The sequence below is a fragment of the Portunus trituberculatus genome, chromosome 41 (assembly GCF_017591435.1).
Source record: "Portunus trituberculatus isolate SZX2019 chromosome 41, ASM1759143v1, whole genome shotgun sequence".
NCBI classification, from domain to species: Eukaryota; Metazoa; Arthropoda; class Malacostraca; order Decapoda; family Portunidae; genus Portunus; species Portunus trituberculatus.
This window is the reverse complement of record NC_059295.1, coordinates 8766222-8788487: the sequence shown is the minus strand read 5'-3', so window position 1 is coordinate 8788487 and position 22266 is coordinate 8766222. Positions and strand designations below refer to the sequence as shown.

The 22266-nt window shown below is 43.3% G+C and overlaps 1 protein-coding gene across 1 annotated transcript in view; it reads left to right on the top strand.

Moving 5' to 3' along the window:
- LOC123516923 (peroxidase-like) overlaps nucleotides 1-19094 on the top strand; it is a 74267-nt gene extending 55173 nt beyond the window's left edge. The window contains exons 2-19 of the mRNA XM_045276693.1: nucleotides 1524-1637; nucleotides 3642-3767; nucleotides 4358-4531; nucleotides 4785-4901; nucleotides 5196-5296; nucleotides 5996-6166; nucleotides 6370-6531; nucleotides 6884-6996; nucleotides 7355-7492; nucleotides 7937-8038; nucleotides 9893-10006; nucleotides 10656-10788; nucleotides 11447-11574; nucleotides 11951-12153; nucleotides 12452-12621; nucleotides 12870-12978; nucleotides 13150-13234; nucleotides 17778-19094. Coding sequence (XP_045132628.1) covers nucleotides 1524-1637; nucleotides 3642-3767; nucleotides 4358-4531; nucleotides 4785-4901; nucleotides 5196-5296; nucleotides 5996-6166; nucleotides 6370-6531; nucleotides 6884-6996; nucleotides 7355-7492; nucleotides 7937-8038; nucleotides 9893-10006; nucleotides 10656-10788; nucleotides 11447-11574; nucleotides 11951-12153; nucleotides 12452-12621; nucleotides 12870-12978; nucleotides 13150-13234; nucleotides 17778-18350 — 2833 coding nt within the window. The 3' untranslated portion in view covers nucleotides 18351-19094. The remainder of the gene's footprint in view (nucleotides 1-1523; nucleotides 1638-3641; nucleotides 3768-4357; nucleotides 4532-4784; nucleotides 4902-5195; nucleotides 5297-5995; nucleotides 6167-6369; nucleotides 6532-6883; nucleotides 6997-7354; nucleotides 7493-7936; nucleotides 8039-9892; nucleotides 10007-10655; nucleotides 10789-11446; nucleotides 11575-11950; nucleotides 12154-12451; nucleotides 12622-12869; nucleotides 12979-13149; nucleotides 13235-17777) is intronic.
- The last annotated feature ends 3172 nt before the right edge of the window (nucleotides 19095-22266 follow it).

The window sequence follows — 22266 nt, the reverse complement described above, 5'->3', positions numbered from 1 at the left end:
TGGTGCCGCCGCTCTAGTGCTGCGTGTGTCCGGACAGCATTACTCTCATTACATCATTACGTGGCGGGGTGTCAGGTGCGGAGTGCGCGGAGAGAATGACTTAGTGGTTGGCTTAATTCCCTTGAGATTGAAGGAGAGAGTGTCGCTTCTTGCTGACAAATTGATTCTTTCTCTGTTGGGGCGAATTACATACACACACACACACACACACACACACACACACACACACACACACACACACACACACACAGAGAGAGAGAGAGAGAGAGAGAGAGAGAGAGAAAAAGAGAAGCACACAAGCACCACACCCTCACAACATAACAAGTAGATCAGCTTTTCCTGCCGGAGAAAGTTGGCGCTAACTTGTTTCTCTGTCAACCTCCCAAAATGTGAGTTGAGGCCCCAGGTGTGTGTTGATGACCTCTGTGTCTGCGATAATAGATGTTCTTACGCATTCTGGTCATTGTTGTTGTCTTTTCTTTTCATTTTTTTCTATTTTTTCGTCTAAGTTAGTATGGCTACTCTGTGTGTGTATGTGTGTGTGTGTGTGTGTGTGTGTTTCACTGTTTGATTTGCTGCAGTCTCTGACGAGACAGCCAGACGTTACCCTACGGAACGAGCTCAGAGCTCATTATTTCCGATCTTGGGATAGGTCTGAGACCAGACACACACCACACACCGGGACAACAACGTCACAACTCCTCGATTTACATCCCGTACCTACTCACTGCTAGGTGAACAGGGGCTACATGTGAAAGGAGACACACCCAAATATCTCCACCTGGCCGGGGAATCGAACCCCGGTCCTCTGGCTTGTGAAGCCAGCGCTCTAACCACTGAGCTACCGGGTGTGTGTGTGTGTGTGTGTGTGTGTGTGTGTGTGTGTGTGTGTGTGTGTGTGTGTGTGTGTGTGTGTAATTCACCTCGTCTGTTGGTCACCCAGCCAGTCTTCCCCATTACGGAGCGAGCTCGGAGTTCATAGACCGATATTCGGGTAGGACTGAGACCACACCACACTCCACACACCGGGTAAGCGAGGCTGCAACACCTCGAGTTACATCGTACTTATTTACTGCTAGGTGAACAGGGGCTACACATTAAGAGGTTTGCACATTTGCCTTGCCGCTTCCCGGGACTCGAACTCGGCCCCTCTCGATTGTGAGTCGAGCGTGCTAACCACTGCACTACGCTGTGTGTGTGTGTGTGTGTGTGTGTGTGCATGCAGTCATGCGCGCAATAATAGTGTAGTGTATTTTTTCTTGTAGCTTCTTTTTTTCCATATGCGTTGTTCTTGTATTGTTGTTCTTGTTATTGTTGTTACTGCTGCTGATAATGATGATGTCTGATCTCCGCTTTGTGAAATAAAAGAAGCGTTTTATCTCATACATCAGGATATTAGCTGTACTCTACTAGTTGAAAATAATGACATTGCATTTCTTTGTTCCCGATGTAAAAGTAAAACTAATTTTTATGACGCCTTCCTAGGCTGACCTGACCTCGTCCCTCTTCTTGCTGGCCCGCAGGTTCCTCGCACTGGCGTTGTTGGTGGTGGCGGCTGAAGTAAAAGCCGAAGCTGAAGCTGAGCCTGAAGCTGATGCATTCCACGGCGGCTTCCCTCCTGCCCCGGGACACGGCAGGTGAGTGGCGGGCATGGGACGCAGGGCAGACGGAGGTGCAGATGCCGGAGATGAAAAGGACCGTAGAGAAACATCTTTTAGTCTTTGTTATGATAAGCTTCATTAATTAAGGGACGCAGTAGAGCTGTATTCTCAGCTTTTTAGTGTCTTCTCTGGACAACTTTTATCATTGGGTACTGGAAGCTAATTAGAATTTTCAAAGACGTCTGTGTTATGCTAGTAGTGACTAATAAGGATTCTGCATCGTCACTGAGAAAAAAAACATCGTGAGAGCCTGATTAATCAACCTTGTGGCCTTTGAAATTTTTCGTGAAATTTCAAACTGTTTGAAAATACAGGTCGTGGGAGAGTGAAGAAGCTTCCTCCCCACCAGCAGAGGAAATGGTGGGTCATGTATCAGGAGTCTTTAGTCTTCATCACATTAATTATATAAAGGCTACTTGGCTTATTTAGGCATAGAGTACGTAGATGAAATTAAAAGAGATTAAGTTTGATTATGTTGTGTTAGACTTTTCTTAAGGTTAGATGAAGTTTGTTAGTTATAGGCAATATATGGACGATAGTATAGATTTACTGTCTTGTGTTAATGACAAGACCCATTCTTTTTTAAGAATTAACTCGTTCATTTCCAAAGGCTACACAGATGGTTGGTCGTGTTATCATGAGTGTTTTTCTTTCACTGATAATGGAGAAACCATGTTGCGCTATCACTGCGACACTGAAAACTTCATTTACCTCCTGTATAGCTTGTTGAAAGTAATCGAGATGAAGCGACGATAACTAAGATTATGGATCTTAGCTACAAAACTAGAAAATCCAGATTATGTGTTCATATCGTGATGAAGCAGCCAAACCAATATTACTAAATAGACCAGTACCTGCACTTACAAATAACTGGACGAAAAAAATAGGACAAAAACAAAACAAAATGCCTTGCTTTCAATTTGAGACGAGATAGGAAAATATTGAGGACATGAGCAAGGCAGGAGACAGACGCCTCAGAAGAAAAAGTGGCCAGGGGGATTGAGAAGGGAGAGAAAATATCAGATGACAGGTGGAATGGCAGCCGATGAGCAAGAAAGCAGGAGAGAGGTGTGAGAGCGGGGAAGGATGACGAGACGGAGGCACTCAAGTGAAGGGTGAGTGACTGCGGGTGACACCAGCTCCAGTAGTCGGTTATTGTCGAAACAGGAAACGACTAACAGACACCAGCCGACAGGTAATGTGAAATGATGAGTGTGGGACGTGGAAATTGGCGGCTAAGTTGTGCATGAAAGGAAAGCGATGGATAACGAGTGAGAGCGTGAGGAATGGTGTCATGATGGAAGGAATAAGGTGACATGACGCCGCTAAACAGACATAATGGCAGGAAGCCGACTAGTTTGACGCTTTTGTAGCACGAGGTAGTCGATACTAAAACTGTTCAACGCAGACAGAAAAATTTGGCAGTTTGAAAGTAGAGAGATCATTTGTATCCTCACCTTTCCCCCTGATCGATGGGCCACTGTGACCTTATGGTGCTGAATACAACTGTGTGCTGCACTGATCGGAGGATAGACAGGAAACCATACCATTCAGAATCAGTGAGAAGGATCAAACCGAGGACCATATTCTTAAACACTTCTTTCTCCACATAAGCTAGTTGAAGTGGGAGAAGAGTGAAGGTACAGTAGTTTTTCAGTGTTTTTTTTTTTTTTTTATTGTTATAGTGATAGATTAACAAGATTTCTACGTGAACAACAGGAAAACACTCTTGAGAATCCGGTTAATCATATTTGCGTCCTTTGAAGTGAATCTCCTCGTGGTGAAAGAGCAGAGTGTAAATGTGTAGGACAGCGTATAGCTTGGTATCAGGCTTAGCAAACCACGACACCCACGCACCACAACCAGCTTTGACCCCTTCCAATCATTAACCCTTAGTCCGGTATCACCCACTGGTTCTCCCTTCCCATTTTATGTCCCATCCTTTCTTCTTACCTTGTTTTTCCTCGTCCCGACTCCCAGGTTCCCCGGAGGAGGTCGCAGCTCACACCCAGGCCGCGGCGGTGACAGTAACTGCGCACTATTGCTGCCCGGCCCTGGCAAGACTTACAAGAGAGATTTCGCCCTCGGAGTGTTCAACGGCATTGGGTGAGTACACACACACACACACACACACACACACACACACACACACACACACACACACACACACACACACACTTTCCACCAAGGTTAGTACAGAACACTGACAGACAGACATTGATACACACGTGTGACAACGCCTCGGGCAACACTCCAAGCACTTTCCCTGCATGGCTAAAGAGAGAGAGAAGGCCGGGGAGAGGGGGTGTACTAGGGTGAGCTATCTGCCTCTCTGCATCCTTTCTCCCTCCTGTAGGAACAATCAGTGGTCAGTTTCTCTGTCTTCAGGTCGTGAAAACTCTTCCCTCCCTTTCTTTCAGTTTCATCTTGTATTTATTGTATTGTATATTTGCCCAATGATTTTTTTTATAAACAGTAAATTAATCTATCTTTCATATTCTTTCCTCCGTCTTTTATAATGATAGTATAATAATAGTGATTATTATTATTATTATTATTATTATTATTATTATTATTATTATTATTATTATTATTATTATTATTTATTTATTTATTTATTTATTTATTTATTTATTTATTTTTCACTCATATATATTTTTCTGCCTTCCCGCTCACCGATGTCTTCCCGCTTGCAGGTTGCCATCTGAGCGTGAAGGCTTCACCTGCATCAGCTTCCAGTCTGTGAACACAGCCTTCAGGGCAGCCAGGGACCGCCTGGGTCTGCCGCGCCCCATGCGTGATCCAGACCACAGGGACCTGGGCAACCTGGGTGCCGTTCTGGTAGAGACCTCAAGGAACCTTGCCAAGGAGTGAGTGACTTCCTTGCTGTTTTTGCCCTTCCTTTTTGTTTGTTGTATTTGTTTGTTTTGGTTTGTCTGTTTTGTCCCACGTGTTAGGGTTGCAAGAAAATTAAAGAAAGCAATATGTCTTGTTCAGTCTGCCGCTAACAGAAAATAAACCACTCTTGATTGAAACTTGCAAGCAGGATTTTAACTTCATTCATGTAGTACTCCATTCACCACATTGCCATTACTTCACCTTACGCTTTCCATCCCCCCAAAGGTATAACTTGCCCAAGGACGTGCTAGTGAACGGTCTGCCTCTTATCGATTCCTTCCGCACCATCATCGGGAAAGTGTGCCCAGATTTTATGAAGCCGACCAAGTGTGAGGTGACCAGGTGAGTGCTCGGGAGGAGGAGGAGGAGGAGGAGTAGGATTTTATTTACAAGGGTGAAGAAACACAGGAAGACAAAGAATGGGAGGAAAGAGAAACTGGATGAATGAATGAACAGCTGGGTTGAGGAACAGGTTGACGTGTGTGTGTGTGCCTCATTAGTGAATGGGAATTATATACAATGAACTTATGGTAAAAGAAAAAAATGTGAAAATTAGTATTTGTATTAGAGTGTATACATAAAATATTCTCTCTCTCTCTCTCTCTCTCTCTCTCTCTCTCTCTCTCTCTCTCGTAGGTATCGTAAGTACAATGGTCGGTGCAACAACCTGGAGAACCCTCTGTGGGGTGCCATGAACACTGCCTTCAAGCGACGCCTTCCTCCTGCGTACGCCGACGGTAAGCCCTCCACCCCCCCCAAGCAGCCCACCACCACCCACTACCCTCACCTTCGCCCTCTGTACATTCTTACCCAAGATTTCCCCGTGCTGTGTTTCTTCATATTGACATTTTATTCTCCTTTTTCTTATCGAATTACAAAAGTGAGCAGCATTGTATTCACTTCACCACCACACCCTCACTTTGTTGTTGATGAGGTGTGGTGGTGGTGGTGGTGGTAAGGTCGTTGACATAGGGCAACAAATATTGGTGAAAAAAAATTGCCAGACCCAAAAGAAAATAATTGAAGACGAGTCCATAACTCAACTACACCAGCTGACAGAACACCGCACATCATCACCACCGCACCACCACTGTTACTATCCGCAGACCACACCGCATCTCACCACACCACCAACACCATCCATCACCATCTTACCGCAGCCCTTTCTCTGTGCTGATTTAATTCACAATCTTCAGAATACCTTTGCCTATTGATTTAGTGTGTCATTAAATTAACATTTTGCTCGATGTCAAATCACTGAGGGTTCGGGTAGATGGTCTTACAACTCAGAGGGTTCTTGACGAGAAAAAGGTTGAGAACCCCTGAAATTCTTACCGCAGCCCTTTCTCTGTGCTGTGCATTCACTCTTCACCACACCTCGTCACTCGGCATGCCTGTTACTACCGTGTCTCACCCTCCCTTTCCCTCCACGCCAGGTATCGACGCCCCACGTGTCGGAGTCGACGGATACCCACTGCCGTCTCCCCGCATAGTGTCCGCCCACCTGCACCGCGACGACGGCCCACACGACCACGCAGTGACCATCATGGCCGTGGCGTGGGGCCAGGCCATTGACCACGACATGACCCTCACTGCTGAAACCAAAGGTGAGGTCCTGCCACGACATGATCCTCCTTTCATGCTCTTTCATGCTCTTAGTTTTCATTAAGATAAGCGTTCTGTTATCTATTGTGTCAAGACTTTTAATTATATGTAAATTTTAAGTATTCTCTTTAACATGACCTTAAATGACTTAATTCTTTTCTTTTTCCTCCTCCTCCTCCTCCTCCTCCTCCTCCTCCTCCGCCAGATCCCATCACCAAGGAGGACCCTAAGTGCTGCGAAGGCCCCGGACATCCTGAGTGCTTCCCTATCCACGTTCCCGACGAAGATCCCTTCTACTCGCTCTTTGGCCAGAATTGCATCTCCATGGTGCGCTCTGTGCCCGGCGTCAAGTACGGCTGCAAGCTGGGTGAGTGTTCGGGTGGCGGCGAGGCTGACGGGTACTCACTTATAGGATGTTGTAGGAACTGTGGCTCTAGTGGGGAATAGATTTGAGGGAAAGGGAATGAGATTAGTTACAAGAAGGTTATTTGGCAAAGTATGTTACGTTCGAGTATTGATGTGTGTTGCGGAGAGCCAAGGAAACCAAACCGGGACCAAACAAATGTTGGTGATTGTCCAGGAATGACTATAGAATTACGTAAGTTTTGCTCGATGTAAACAATTCGTAGTGAAATATCAAAACACACTAAAATAATTTCCTGAATGATGAGCCTTATTAATGTCCCTATTTTCCATCTCCTCTTCATCTTCCCGCTCAGGTCCTCGCTCCCAGATCAACCAGATTTCCTCAGTGCTGGATGCCAACTGGGTTTACGGCAGCACCAATGACCACGCCGACCAGATCCGTCTGCACCGCGGCGGTCTCATGAAGGTGTGAGAGAGAGAGAGAGAGAGAGAGAGAGAGAGAGAGAGAGAGAGAGAGAGAGAGAGAGAGAATAGACTTACCTATATTGCTCAAAACATCAATTAGCGAGGTTGACACTCACACGCAGATAAGAAAACTGATAGGTAATGAACATTGTGGATTACATGTAATGCCTGTTGACCGTAGAAGAAATATTACTGTAATAGAAAAAAACGTGAAAATAAATAACTACATAGAACACCAAACCCCTGTATAGTGACACCCTTACTTATTCTACAACGTCACCCTAACTGATCCCTTACTTATTCTACAACGTCACCCTAACTGATCCCTTCCTTCCCATCCTTCCCTTTCTTCCCTTCAGTCTCTGCCGGTGTTCAGGGAGTTCGGCATGAAGGATCTGCTGCCCCTCAAGCTCAATGAACCTGACGAGGGCTGCATCAGACCCAACAGGGACGTGTACTGTTTCGACGCGGGTGACGGCAGAGTCAATGAACAGCTGGTAAGGACTGCATAGAGGCGTCACTGTGGCTCCTTGTATTTGCCACCCTCATGCTCAATTACATTTTTTTTTTCTGGTTCATTTTGATATTTGAACTTACAACTTTTCAATTCTTGCTCTTGTTGCAGTCCATGATTCTTTTAGTGTCTACATTATAGTGGTTGCCTTCTCTTCATGTCCCCTCCTACTGTCTAACATGTGACACTTGTTTCATTGTTGGTTTTTATAATTAAACTTACAACTTGTGTCACACCCCCTATCAAGTTTTTTTTTTTTTTTGTCACTTTTCTTTCTTGTCTTCTCTTAATGATACCTATCTCGTCCCCCTGTCCCGTATATATCGTCTGTCTCACTTTCATATTCATTATAAAACTGTATTCTATCTTCCTAACGCTCCCCTTTCCCCCGCCACCTGTCTCACGCCTTGATCCCGCACGCTTCCAGGTGTTGGCGGTGCTGCACACACTCTTCATGAGGGAGCACAACCGGATCGCCATGGGGTTGTACCGCTACAACCCACACTGGGACGACGAGAAGCTGTACCATGTGAGTCAACCAACCACACCCTTCCGCCCGCCCCTCAGGCTCCAGCGGACCACTGCACATACCTAGGGACTGCCAGGGACTCCTAACCACCTCCATCGACCAATTCAGTCTAAAGAACCCTCGGTAGACATCTCAGGGCCATCTAGGGACATAGCCACCGACTTCTAATGGCCATCAGGGACTTTTCATGACTTCCAGGGAATTCCAGAGTCACCTAGGTATCATCTGTGACCGCCACGGCCCCGGAGGTACCCCTAGAGCCGCCTCGAGCCGCCAGGGTGCCGCCGCTGACGTCCAGGACCTAAGCAGGCTTCCAAGGACACCGAGGAATTTCAGGGAGAAGTTTTTTTTTCCTTTTTTTTTTTTTTTTTTATCTAGTTGACATTTTAGTTGCAAAATATTTCTATTATATTTGTTTGTCTGTATAGTGTGACCGGTGTTAACCTGCCCTGACCTTGTGCTAGTCTCTCGTGCTTGCACAGTAAGTCTCTCACCTGTAGTTACTCTGACTGCCTCCAGTAGTGTTGACTTGACTCTGTGTGTGTGTGTGTGTGTGTGTGTGTGTGTGTGTGTGTGTGTGTGTGTGTGTGTGTGTGTGTGTGTGTGTGCGCGCGCGCGCGCCCGTGCGTGCGTGCTTGTTTTTTCTCTCTCTCTCTCTCTCTCTCTCTCTCTCTCTCTCTCTCTCTCTCTCTCTCTCTCTCTCTCTCTCTCTCTCTCTCTCTCTCTCTCTCTCTCTCTCTCTCTCTCTCTCTCTCTCTCTCTCTCTCTCTCTCTCTCTCTCTCTCTCTCTCTCTCTCTCTCAGAGAATTTAATCGTCTCCTGTTTTTCCTTTGCTCCATCCCATAGCTCACCTTCTCTGTATCCCTCTTCCTGTAATGTTCCTCTCCCGTTCTTCTCTGTTCCGCTCCATAACTCAGCCTTTCCATCATCCACACATACATACTCGTATCCTCATCCTATGTGTGATTCTCTCCTTAACACACGCTTTCTTATCCAATTTCATATCCTAATCTTTTTGACTGTCCTTATTTTACTCTCCCTCTCTCGTTCCCCGTTAATGTCTCGCCTCCCTTCCTTTCATCCACAATTCATGTTGGTATCTTGTCCTGCCTTAGCCTTGTCTCCCTTTTTTTTCCTCCATGTGTCTTCCCTTTTTTTCATCCTTTTTGCATTTCTTGTCCTCATCTTATCCCATTTGAAACTCTTCCCACTCCTCTCCATCCTTATCTTGTCCTTGTCCTTGTCCTTGTCCTTGTCCTTGTCCTTGTCCTTGCTTGTTCTTGTCTCCCTTTCTTCCTCCCTTCCTTTTCATCTTTTTTTTTATATTCTTTGCATCACTATCTTCATTCTATCTCATCCGTGACTCTTGCCTCTCCTCTCCACCCTTATCCTATCTTGTTCAAACCTTGTCTCATTTTCTTTTTCTCTCTGTCACATCCTTTTCTTTTCTTCTTCTTCTTTGCATTCTCTGTTTTCATCTTATCCTGTAGGTGACGCTTTCCGCTTCCCTTTATCCTCATCCTGCCCTTCTTCTCTCCCTGTGTCTTGCCTTTTTCCTCCTTTTTACATTTCCTGTCTTCATCTTATCCCATCCATGACTCTTGTCCCGCCTCTCCTCCCTTATTTTGCCCTCTTATTTTCTCCCTGTGTCTTCCCTTTTTTTTATCCTCTACATTTCTTGTCTTTATCTTATCCTATCCGTGACTATTCCCGCTCCCCTACCCTCCTTTGGCCATGTCTCCCTTTTTCCTTCTCTCTGTGTCATCCTTTTTCATTCTTTTATACAGCGTTGTCTTCCTTATACCCTGCTAACGCCTCGCTTCCTCTTCCCTTCACCCCGCCCGGTATATGCAGGAGGCGAGACACATCTTAGCGGCCATCACACAACACATCACCTACAACGAGTTCCTGCCCATGGTGCTCGGCAAGGAAGTGATGGAGAAGTACCATCTCATCCTCGAGAAACACGTGAGTTGAAACGGGCGTGTGGTGTTGTGTTAGGGGGGTGTGCGTAGGTGAATAGATGTTTTATTGGTGTTTATTGTTACGGTGTTGTTGTATTTAGTGGTTCGTTAGTGTTTTTATGTTTTTTATGATAATTTTTGTTTTTGTTTTGTTTCGTTTCGTTGATTGTGTTATTCTTTGCTTTGTTAATTATATATATATATATATATATATATATATATATATATATATATATATATATATATATATATATATATATATATATATATATATATATATATATATATATATATATATATATATATATATATATATATATATATATATATATATATATATATATATATATATATATATATATTCTCGAGTGTTTTTTTTTTATTCTCGTTTTCTTTTCTATGCACAACATTGTTCAAAGGTTACTTTCTCCTAATCTTTCTTTTTTATGCATACGAGTATTAGTAGATATCTTTTGTCACTCATTTCTCACCACTTCCTTTTGTTCTTTAATGCTTTGATCATCTGCTTCAGTTTGGTTTATGTATTTGTGATTACTGTAATGTAATTGTTTTTTTTTATCCTCCTCCTCCTCCTCCTCCTCCTCCTCCTCCTCCTCCTCCTCCTCCTCCTCCTCCTTATTCGCTCCACACAGGGTTACTTCAACGGCTACGATCCCAAGATTGATCCCTCCATGTCCGACGATTTCGTAACATCAGCATTCCGCTTCGGCCACTCGCTGCTGCCCGCCACCATCGAGCGCTGGAGTCCCGGCAACAAATACATCAGTGAGTGTGCCGCTGGTCCTGCTGGTGGTAGTAGTCGTAGTAGTAGTAGTAGTAGTCGATGTAGAAGTCGTTGCTGTTATTGTTGTTTCTGTTTTGTTGTTTTGGGAACTGAATGTACTGTTTGTCTCCATATTCAATTAGTAATCCTCTAGCAGTAATGGCAGTAGTAGTAGTAGTAGAAGTAGTAGTAGTAGTAGTAGTAGTAGTAGTAGTAGTAGTAGTAGTAGTAGTAGAAGTAGTAGTAATAGTGGTAGTAGTAGTAGTAGTAGTAATACTCGTAGTAGTAGTAGAAATAGATGTAGTAGTCGTTATTGTTATTATTGCTTTTTTTTTTTATACCCTGCGGGCTTTTCACGGGAATTTATGGGCTAAAGGGGATACTTTTTTGGAGTACCTCCTATCTTAAAGCCCACCCGCTAGGAAACCCTTGCCCCCAGTGAGGAAGCCCAACATACACTCGGACCCTGGACAGGATTCGAACCCGTGCGCTTGGAGACCCCTCGGATCCCAACGCACGCATAGTTTAGGAATTGAATGCACTGTTTTCTCCATATTCAATTAGTAATCCTCTAGCAGTAATGGCAGTAGTAGTAGTAGTTAGGCGTACTCTTTTGTTTACCTGTTCACCAGTAACCCCAGCTTCCTTCCACCTCGCCAGGCTCGCAGCGACTCAGCAAAATGTTGCGTAAGCCATACGACCTGTACAAGGCAGGATGGTGCGACCAGTACATCATGGGCCTCGTAAACCAGGTGGCGCAGGCTATGGATGACTCAGTCACGCAGGAGGTGAGTGACAGACGCAGCAACCTCCTCCAACCGTCCCCCCACCACATCTTCCAATCCTCCATAGCCTGCCCAACAAACATGACCACCCAGCCTTGCCCCTTCCACCTTTTCTATTCCGTCATTCAACCGCCTACACATGTTCCATTCTAGCCTGCTATCCTCCTTTCCACATTTTCCATTCTACCTTCTCTCGGATCATACACCGACACCTTCCTCTGAACTAGAACAAGTACTGGATGATTTCTAGATGATGGATAAATTTGCAAGTGATGAAGGCTGATGACAAGTTTGGAGAGCTCAGGGGTTGTCTTGTGTGGATCAATAGGGCCTTTGCAGTCTCATTATCTGATGCTATCCTCCCTTGGGACACCTTCAGGTCACTAACCATCTGTTCGAGGAGCATGATAAACGCTGGGGGATGGATCTCGCCGCCATCAACATGCAGCGAGGACGTGAGCACGGTGTCAACTCCTACAATGACTACAGGGTGTTCTGTGGCCTGCCCAGAGCGCATGTGTTCGAGGACCTTCTAGGCACCATGTCCAACAAGAGTGTGGCCCGCTACAAGCATATCTACAGGTGGGTTTCTCAGGAAAGGAAGGTTAAATGGGGAAGAGATTCTTTAATTTTTCTTATGTGTTTTATTTTTTTCCCATGGGTTGTTTGTTTGTGTTTTAACCGACCATTTTAAAACTTTCTTATTGTTTTTGTCATTAATCATTTTGTATTTAGATAGTTATTTTATACATTTATTTGGCACGTTGTCTTTATTCTTATAAACGGGCGTCTTTTCCTTCCATTTCCTCTCTTCCATATCCTCGTCTCTCCACCCTGTATCCATTCTCTCCCGACTTATTTCCCCGCTCTATCTCCACAGACATCCTGATGACATCGACCTGTGGAGCGGCGGAGTGAGCGAGCGCCCCCTGCCAGGTTCCATGATTGGGCCCACCTTTAGCTGCCTCATTGGCCTTACCTTCAAGGAACTACGTTTTGGTGACAGGTTTTGGTACGAGAATCAGGGCTTCCCCTCTCAATTTACACCAGGTCAGTAGCTCTTTGTTTTTCATTTTTTCTTTTTTCTTTTTTTTTTCTCTAATGTACTTATGCGGTAATCTGACAAAATGTAGTTTCCTCCGTTCGTGTGCAGCGTTTGCATGTGTCTGTCGACAATCTGCATTCTTGCGTCATTTCGTTTATATTTTCATTCCTTGTCTGTCGCACACCATGAGCCATGTTGATGTCTTTCATAAGTCCCTTACTTATCACCTCCTCTGTTTCTCCTTCAACCACAGATCAGCTTGAGGAGATCAGGAAAGTGAAGCTGTCCAGGGTGATTTGTGATAACAGCGATGACATTAAAACGATGCAGGTATACGCCATGGTGTTGCCGGACCACGAGATGTAAGTATACCGTAGTCACCTGTTTAAAAAAAATAGTACACCAGTTTTCTGTGTTTCTTAATATTGCCATAATGTGTATCAATCAATGGTAACCTGTAATAAGTATGAGCTGTATTTCATCCTCATGCTCTCTTCTTCCGCAACCTCCGCGCCTGCACCGTCTTCATCCAGAAATCCCCGCGTGGCCTGCAACGCTGGAATCCTGCCGCGGTTAGACCTCAGCAAGTGGCGAGACTCCCACGGGCCGAGTCCCATTGTACGTCCTCACCCTCACTTCTAAGTGGTCTCTCTTCAACCCCAAAACTTCCCTCCATCTTCCACAAGGCCACAGCCCCTCTCCTTCTTCCAGTCCCGGCGCCTCCATCTCCCCTCTGCTGCCGTGGTCCCTGTTCCCTTCTTGTAGTAATAACCATAACAACTACAGTAACCATAGTCCTACTGAGATCAGGGTGTAATCAAGGGTGGATGCTCTTCTTCCGTAGTACTTGTAAATGTACTGTTATCGCTGTGGCCTGTCTGCCTGTGGTCTGGTTACCTCTGGGCTGCCTCTACCTGTGGCCTTATTACCTCTGGCCTATCTATCTGTGGCCGCCTGTTTACTTGTCTCCGTTTTCTCCGCTAAGTGCTTGTGTATATTATGCGTGAGAAAATTTCTGAGGTGCTCTTCAGCCAACTTCTTGAGCGCGAGGGTGAAGCTTACTGACTTAATTCATATATATATATATATATATATATATATGTGTGTGTGTGTGTGTGTGTGTGTGTGTGTGTGTGTGTGTGTGTGTGTGTGTGTGTGTGTGTGTGTGTGTTTTGAACCTAACTGTCGTAAGGTTGTCATTATATATCATAGAGTATATATTATATATATTTTTTAAACTTAATCTTCCTATTCTTTCTGTGTCCTTTAGTCTATTATGGGCTTCTTACTACTGCTCCTGCTGCTGTTGCTCCTGTGTGTGTGTGTGTGTGTGTGTGTGTGTGTGTGTGTGTGTGTGTGTGTGTGTGTGTGTGTGTGTGTGTGTGTTCGTGCTTACTACATGAGTCCAATACGTTTATCTCCCCTTCACTCTCCTCCTTACTCCCGTGTTCTGCTTTCGCCCTCCATCAAATCCATTAATTATCTGGCCGTTACTTTTTTTTTTTTTTTCCTCTCTGGTCCCTCCTTTCCCTCTTCCTTCCCATTAACCTTAGTCTCCCTCCCTGTCCTTCCCTCATTCCGACGCTCCTTATAACTCACCAACAAGTTAACAAAGTAACCAAATTAATTTGTCAGCGGTGAACCATACACACATTTTCGTCTTGATATATATATATATATATATATATATATATATATATATATATATATATATATATATATATATATATATATATATATATATATCAATACTATGGAAGACACATCCATAATTGATCCTTATTGTTTTTATGATCTATTATCGATGACAATTTGCATCTTATCGAAAAGTGTGTGTGTGTGTGTGTGTGTGTGTGTGTGTGTGTGTGTGTGTGTGTGTGTGTGTGTGAGAGAGAGAGAGAGAGAGAATGAATGAATCTGTGTTCAACGCGTGCTCGCGCATGTGTGTGTGTGTGTGTGTGTGTGTGTGTGTGTGTGTGTGTGTGTGTGTGTGTGTGTGTGTGTGTGTGTGTGTGTGTGTGTGTGCGTGCGTGCGTGCGTGCGTGCGTGCATGCATGCGTGCGCGCGCGCCACTGCTTTATTTTCTTTTGTTTTCTTTCATTCTTAGATGGGTACACACAAACACCATTTTTGTACTACAGTAAATTTCGAAATGTTTCCTCCTTCTCCTCCATCCATCAATCCATCCATCCATCCTCGCCTTCCAACTTCTGTTCCTCCTCCTCCTCTTGCCCCCGTGTACGTATCAATACTCAGTCTGTACATCTGTACATCCTCCCACTCAATCACAGATACGTACAATCACAGATACCTACAAGGGGACGTAAGCTCTTGTAAATAATATGTATTTCTCTTCCTACTCTTTCTCAAACCAAGCCACATTTAAAGATTTCCAACAGTTTGTATATCATTATTCTGTATCCATACACCTGCACGTGGCTATTAGTGGGGGTGCACATGCGAGTCTTCATGTACATAATGTGTGTCGAGGTGGTGCTCGCAACACAGCAACTGTTACCAAGACGGGCCGCAAAGTCCCCTGCCATCCCTCCCCTGCGCGCCCCTGCACATGCCCTCATTGCCGACACTCCTAACGCCCAGTAGACCCCAACAGTCCCTAATATAACGCAACCGATGACTAAATCCCATCCAACACACCCTCGGTCCGTACCATAGACACCATCAGCCCTCAGCACCCTCCCCTCTCTTCCCACCAGCCCATCCCGCTCCCTACAAAATCATGAAAAGATTTCTGAGTGATAGATTTGTTACGGCCAAAATTCGTCTGACATTTTTATGTGCACAGATTTTTATATAACCGCATGCCAAAATATCAATTTACATGTAAGAAATCCACATGTTATACATTACGTTACCACAAGTACAAGAACATGCATGCGTAGTTGACAAATCAGAATTGACGAAATAAGGCTGTAGTGGATTGTCCGAGTGAAAGGAGGGTGCCACGACAGCAGGCTCCCCACTGAGGGTCGCCTGAGGGCTTTACGTAAAGCTCAGACAGCATTTAAGAACAGAACTTACTACAATGAATTTTTAGCGGCTCAGCTCTACCAGCTCTGCCTTCTTTTTCTTCCGTCACCCTCAACCGCGCTGCTGTCACCCTAAAAACTGTGATAATACATTTCGCCACCCTGAGCCACAACGGTCACCCTACAATCTCTCTCTCTCTCTCTCTCTCTCTCTCTCTCTCTCTCTCTCTCTCTCTCTCTCTCTCTCTCTCTCTCTCTCTCTCTTTGTAGAATAAGGGACGTAAGGAGGCAATATTGTATATAGTGAAATACAGCATTTTGCAAAACATTCTTTTTTATTTCTTTCCCCATGTTCACGTATCCTTGAGGCATTTCTTGTAGAGTGTTTCCTTGTTTGTTTGGTGTCGCCTGTATATAGTGGTGTTTATGTAGAAATTGATTGTAGATTTCTTTTTTATCATTATTATTTTTCTGTTTTATTATTAGTTTTTCTTTATATTGTCACTGTCTCTTCTTGTATCTTTTGGCATTATTCACCAGTTCTCTGTGCATTATGGTTGACTCACTTGGCTACTTCTTCCTTCGATTGTATTATATGTTTGGCTTTAGCTGTACATTTACGAGTCACGCCGGGATACGCGACGCCGGGGTGACCAGTGCCATCGGGGTGCATCTACCCGCGCTCCGAGGAACATAATAGCTTCGAGGCGGCAGACCCGTGTCTCCTAATGGTGCAAGTTAAAGCAGGGTCAGTAAGACGGTGAATTCCACCCCAGAGACTCACCAATTCTTGGCAAGTTTCATGTTATCAAGGAAACAATATAGTGTTCGCGTGTGTGTGTGTGTGTGTGTGTGTGTGTGTGTGTGTGTGTGTGTGTGTGTGTGTGTGTGTACATAGCAAAGCCATCACCCGTTGAGTCCCGGAACCATCACTAGCGTCCTTGGAGATCCTTTGCGCTGAAGCTGACCCTGGTTGACCTCGACAACAAACCTGACTATATTCTGACCCTGGACGACCTCAAACAGACACTAGACCAGTCCACCCACACCTTGCATGACCTCACACCACACCACCGATAACGCGTCTGAAAACACGTGCATGACAAAATGTATTGGAGACTACTTACTAATCTACCTACGCACACACACACACACACACACACACACACACACACACACACACACACACACACACACACACACACACACACACACACACACACACACACACACACATACACATCAACCTGACTTCTACGACTACTATCAACCCGATACAAAGTGTCTTAAAAAAAATAGTATTTGCAGAGGAATACGAACCGAACGAGCTTCCTTTCCCTTTACGAGTGTTATGTGTGACTGCATCGTAAGAGGAGCATGTAAGCTGCATGACACTTCCCAATCACTTGATTTGTATATACTGCCTCCCTTTCCTCACACCTCTAATCGTAGTACGTAAGCACGCATTTTATGTTTTGTTATTCCAAAAAAATACTTTCTCATTCTCTCCTCGATCTTTTCCTTTAATTAATATGTTCAGGCGAACCTTTTATTTGTATAAAATACTTAAACCAATCTCATTTTTCATATGTATCTAGCTTTCATAAAAATTTGGACTACCATGAACAATATTACTTTAAAAGTTACTTCGAAGACTTTCATTCCTACTTTAAATTTCTTTTATGCATGATTCTCTCTCTCTCTCTCTCTCTCTCTCTCTCTCTCTCTCTCTCTCTCTCTCTCTCTCTCTCTCTCTCTCTCTCTCTCTCTCTCTCTCTCTCTCTCTCTCTCTCTCTCTCTCTCTCTCTCTCTCTCTCTCTCTCTCTCTCTCTCTCTCTCTCATATCTATAAGGTGTGATGTGTGAGTATGATGTACTGTGTGAAATATGCCTCATTACACTATTGTTTTCCTTCTTTCTCTGTCTTCATCTCTGCCTATACCAACGACCTTGAGTTTCTGTCCCTTTGACGAATCCCCATGACTGATCCGTTTCTTACAAAAGTGGCTGGACTTCCCTTTACTGTCCTTCCCGCTTGCCTTACCTGTCTCGCGTCTGGAGTTCTTTTTTTCTGATTCCTTGAGCTGACAAAATTTCAAGACCCCTTCCTTGACTTCTAGTCTTCCGCAGTGCTTATGAAGGCAAAGAATAACGCGTTTTCTTCCGTTGCAGCCTGATCACATCCCAGTGGCCGTCCCCCATATTGAATCCTCTGACCTTCCCATCAATACCAAAAATCATTTCCAATTCCCAGAGGATCACCCGATAAGCCCGTCCCCCGCCCAGCCCCACATTCTTGCCCCTCACCCTGATCCCCATAATTTCGGCCCCATCAAGCAGACCTCGCAGTTACATGTCCCCGTCCCTCCCCATGGCCTATCCACCTCTTACGGTCCACCTTCTGACCCCTCTCCTTCCTACGGCCCCCCACTTCCCGCCCCATCACCTTCCTACGGCCCACCACCCACTTCTAACTACGGACCACCGCCGCCCCTGCCACACCCGGAACCAATACCTCATCCAGAACCGGAGCCGCATCCCCCTGCCTCGTATGGGCCTCCCCCGGCGCCTCCCGCCTCTTACGGGCCGCCTCCTTTGCTGCCCCACCCTCACAACCAAGATTTCCACGCGCCCGTCGAATACTGCGAAGGAGAGTTCAAGCCCCTGCCCGTATCCCCGCACCACTACGGACGGCGGCGGGACCCCATCCGACAATTCTTCGGCATGTTCGGCTTGAAGGGATGAGTCACCAAGCACGGATCATGATGATATTGTAAATTATCCTTATTAATTTTATTGTTAACGTTATTTTTTTGGGTGACGTGCTCATGATAAGGTGTGTTGAGTGTATGTCAATCATTTGTCTTACACGTGACACGTTTCCATCCCGACTCCTCTTCTTTTTTTTTCTTTCCTCTGCCGCCAAATTCGCGCATCCAGGCTGTGTTCATCGATGATGCAAGTAGGGCGTCATTGGCCCCATATATGCCAATATGCGCATACATGGGGTGGAATAATACTCAATACGTATATTTAGATCCTTCTTATGACCTCTTATCCTGTGTATAGTCCATAAGCCATCATTCGTTGAGCGCACCAGTACATCAACACACCTGTTACCCAAATAAGAATCATGTGCTTGTTACTCGCTGTACCGTGCTGTTTTACTCCTCCACCTCCACCCTCACTCTCCAAACACACACCCGTACGTGTACAGTCCCGCAAATATCTGTATTTCCATGCATAAAGCGCTGTGATCACGCTAATGAGAAAGGTGCTAGCGGGGCAGGTAACGCACACCTGCTCACCCGATACATATTCCCACTCCCACTCACGTCCTCCACAAGCGATGTTGTACCGAAGTCATTCTGATGTAAATATTATCATGCATAGTTGTATATTTTGCAAGTCACAAACTCCAAAATTGATTCAAGTTACCACACACGGTATAGGAGAGGAAGCCCATTGAAAATAAAATATTTTTCCGTATTTCCTAGCAGTATATATTCCACCTTTTGTAGATATGAAAACAGGGACTCCTGATGATGCAGACTAGTAACCAATGCTGTAGAATCCTATTCTTTAGAATTAGTAGTTACGTGTCTTCTTTGTAATCCGTACAGTAAACTAAAATTTTTGGACCTGTATTTTCGAACACTGGAATTTCACACTCATATTTTTTTTTCAAAAGTAACAAGTTTTCCGTAGACCTTTTCCAAGTGATGATGGAGAATCTTTGTTAAACGATCATTAGAAATTCATTAGAATGTAAACATTATCATAGAAATTTCGATTGGGACCTGTTAAAATTAGGTGAGACACCAAGAAAATTGGGAATGCTGCCCCCTTGTGTTCATTAATGAATAAGTTGTTAGTGTTAGTGTGGTTTTCATTTGATTTGTTGGCATTACATATAAACTATCTCGTGGACATGGTGATCTCCCGTTATGGTGTTTGCCTCCCTAAAGCTACTGTTAAAACGGGAAGCTCATCAAGTAAACAAATGACGCTAAATAGGATTCGAAACGACTTTAAGATTGTGTTCGATGTGATTATAGTTGGTCCATGAATTACATACTTTACTAAACCTTGACCCCCATTCTTTATTAAAAATACATAATCTGCAACTCTTCCAATCCAGTTTGATATCGAGAGAATGCTTTACCCGATCTTAGTGCACAAAACTGGGAGTGTAATATTCACTGAGAGATTCTAAATTCATGGTTGTTGATCTATATTAAGATTTTAGAGTTATATTCGTTAGAGATGTGTAAATTAAGATTTTAAGTATGTTTTCGTTAGAAAGAGAGAGAGAGAGAGAGAGAGAGAGAGAGAGAGAGAGAGATGTAGATTAAGAGGGGGTATGATAAAACTTATGTAGTGGTAATAAGGAACATAAAAAGGGTGTTGTAGATGATCCTTAAAGTTATGACTCAAGATCAAAATAGAAGTAACGGATCTAAATTTGATTTAGGTTTAGAATATAAGAATAAACCATTTCCTAGGCAGATTTGTTGATGTCTTCAATCGACTTGACATTCATGCTGTTGTTGGTGAGTTATTACGAATCTTTTAGAAGAACACAAGATAAATCTACGAATTTGGATGATAAATGGTTATAGGTCCTACTATATAGTTTGTTCTACATTCAACTGCCACATTTAGAAGCTAGTTATATTCAAGAGTCTTGAGGAGCCGCACACACTAGTATTTGAAGTGTTAAATAAACAAGCACTTATCTCAAGGTTTTAATATAGGTACACAAAATCCATAGTACACGGCTGTAAGAAGAAAACAAGTAATAATGATACGACTTTCAAAATACAACTAAACGATTATACAATAAGACTGAATACAGTACACAGTATGAACACCAACACATAACACCTAACATACCTGCTTACAGTCACAGTCACCTTCAAAATAGAATAACTAGCGTTGACACAAACATCTTTATTTTCTAACCATTTTCTTCCTTATATATCAGACTACTTTCGACATCTCAGTATGTCATCATCAGTGGTCTAAAAATAATAAAACTACATTGTAAGAATTCTAAAAGACACAATAAAAGGTAAGAGTAGAAACAGAATAACTAGCGTTGACACAAACATAAAATTTTCTTCTTTATATAAAAATCTCAGTATGTCATACATAAAATATAATGGTTCTAAAAAATGAAAAAACTATACTATACAATGTGCAGCGGAACAGCGGAAGCCATATTATTTAGCTGTGAAGAACTAGTTTTCATATGTAATGATTCTAGAATTCTGAGATGTGAATTGTTACAACTGTCTATTATTTTAAAGTGTTCAGTTTAAGGGGGACACCACAAACCTCAGAGTGATCTCTCACAGCTGAATGTGGGGGATTGTGACTTCTACGGCCCGTTCTGCTCGACTGTCCCTTGTGCTCGTCCACACGAATCTTGAAAACTCGAATTGTGCTTCCACTATACCCAGCTTGGCAACTGGGACATGAGAACTTATAAACAATGGACGAGCGCAACTCAGTCGGCAGGCAGTCCTTGAAGTTGAAAAATTAACCAATTCTAAAATTATTAACTGGAATGAATCTAAAATCAATTTGGGGATAGAAATTCTTGAAGTCATCCGAGAGAGATGACTGTATTTTCGAAGTTACTGGACCTAGATAAGGGAGTCTTACATATATAGTTTCCTTGTTGACTGTGGAGACAAGTAATTTTGGTTGATATTGATTATTTAGGAATTTACAAATAATTTTATCGAACAATTCAGTATTAAATCCGTTCTCTGAGAAAAATTTCTTTAAGAATAAGACTTCTTTATGAAAAATTTCATACGAGGAGGATAGGCAGAAGGCTCTGTGCAATAGTGTCTTAATAGAGTTAATTTTGAAGTTAAAGTGTCAGTATCTGAAAAAACTACTTCCGAGTCCAGAAAAGGTAGGTTTACGAAACACTGAAAACTGAATCATATTATCACTTTTGTCAATTAACAAATCTAAGAACGGGAGTTTCGAATCTACTTCTGAGTCAATAGTGAAATTTATATTTGAATGTTGTTTGTTAAGATAATTTAAAAACAAAGGGGCATGAGCTTGGTCTTTAAAAACAACAAATGTGTCATCTACATATCTACGGTAAATTAATGGATTAAACTCTTCTGGACAGTTTTTAAGCCAGAGTTTTTCATAATAACAAAAAAAGCATTGGCAAGTGTAGGGCCTAAAGGTGATCCCATAGCTACCCCATCAATTTGTTTGTAAAGGTTATGGTTGAAAATGAATAAGCAATCTTTTATACATAAGTTGAGCATATCTTTAAACATAGTCTTTGTCAAACCCATGAAGACATCTGTTCCTTGATATAAGAGACTGGTGCAGATACCTATGATTTCATCAAGAGGTGTATTTGTGAAAAGGGAAGTAACATCATAGCTACACATATAGTAGGAATCTGGTAAGTTGCAAGTTGACAGGAAATAGGCAAACTCATACGAATTTTTTACTGTATATTCATTAGTGGTTAAATGAAAAAATCGGTACTAAAAATTTCGAAAGTTTATATGTGGCGGTGTTGTATGCCGCCATTTTTTATAATTTTATGTATAATTTTTGTTATTGTGTGTTTTAGAATTCTAATGTATTTTTATTATTTTTAGACCACTGATGATGA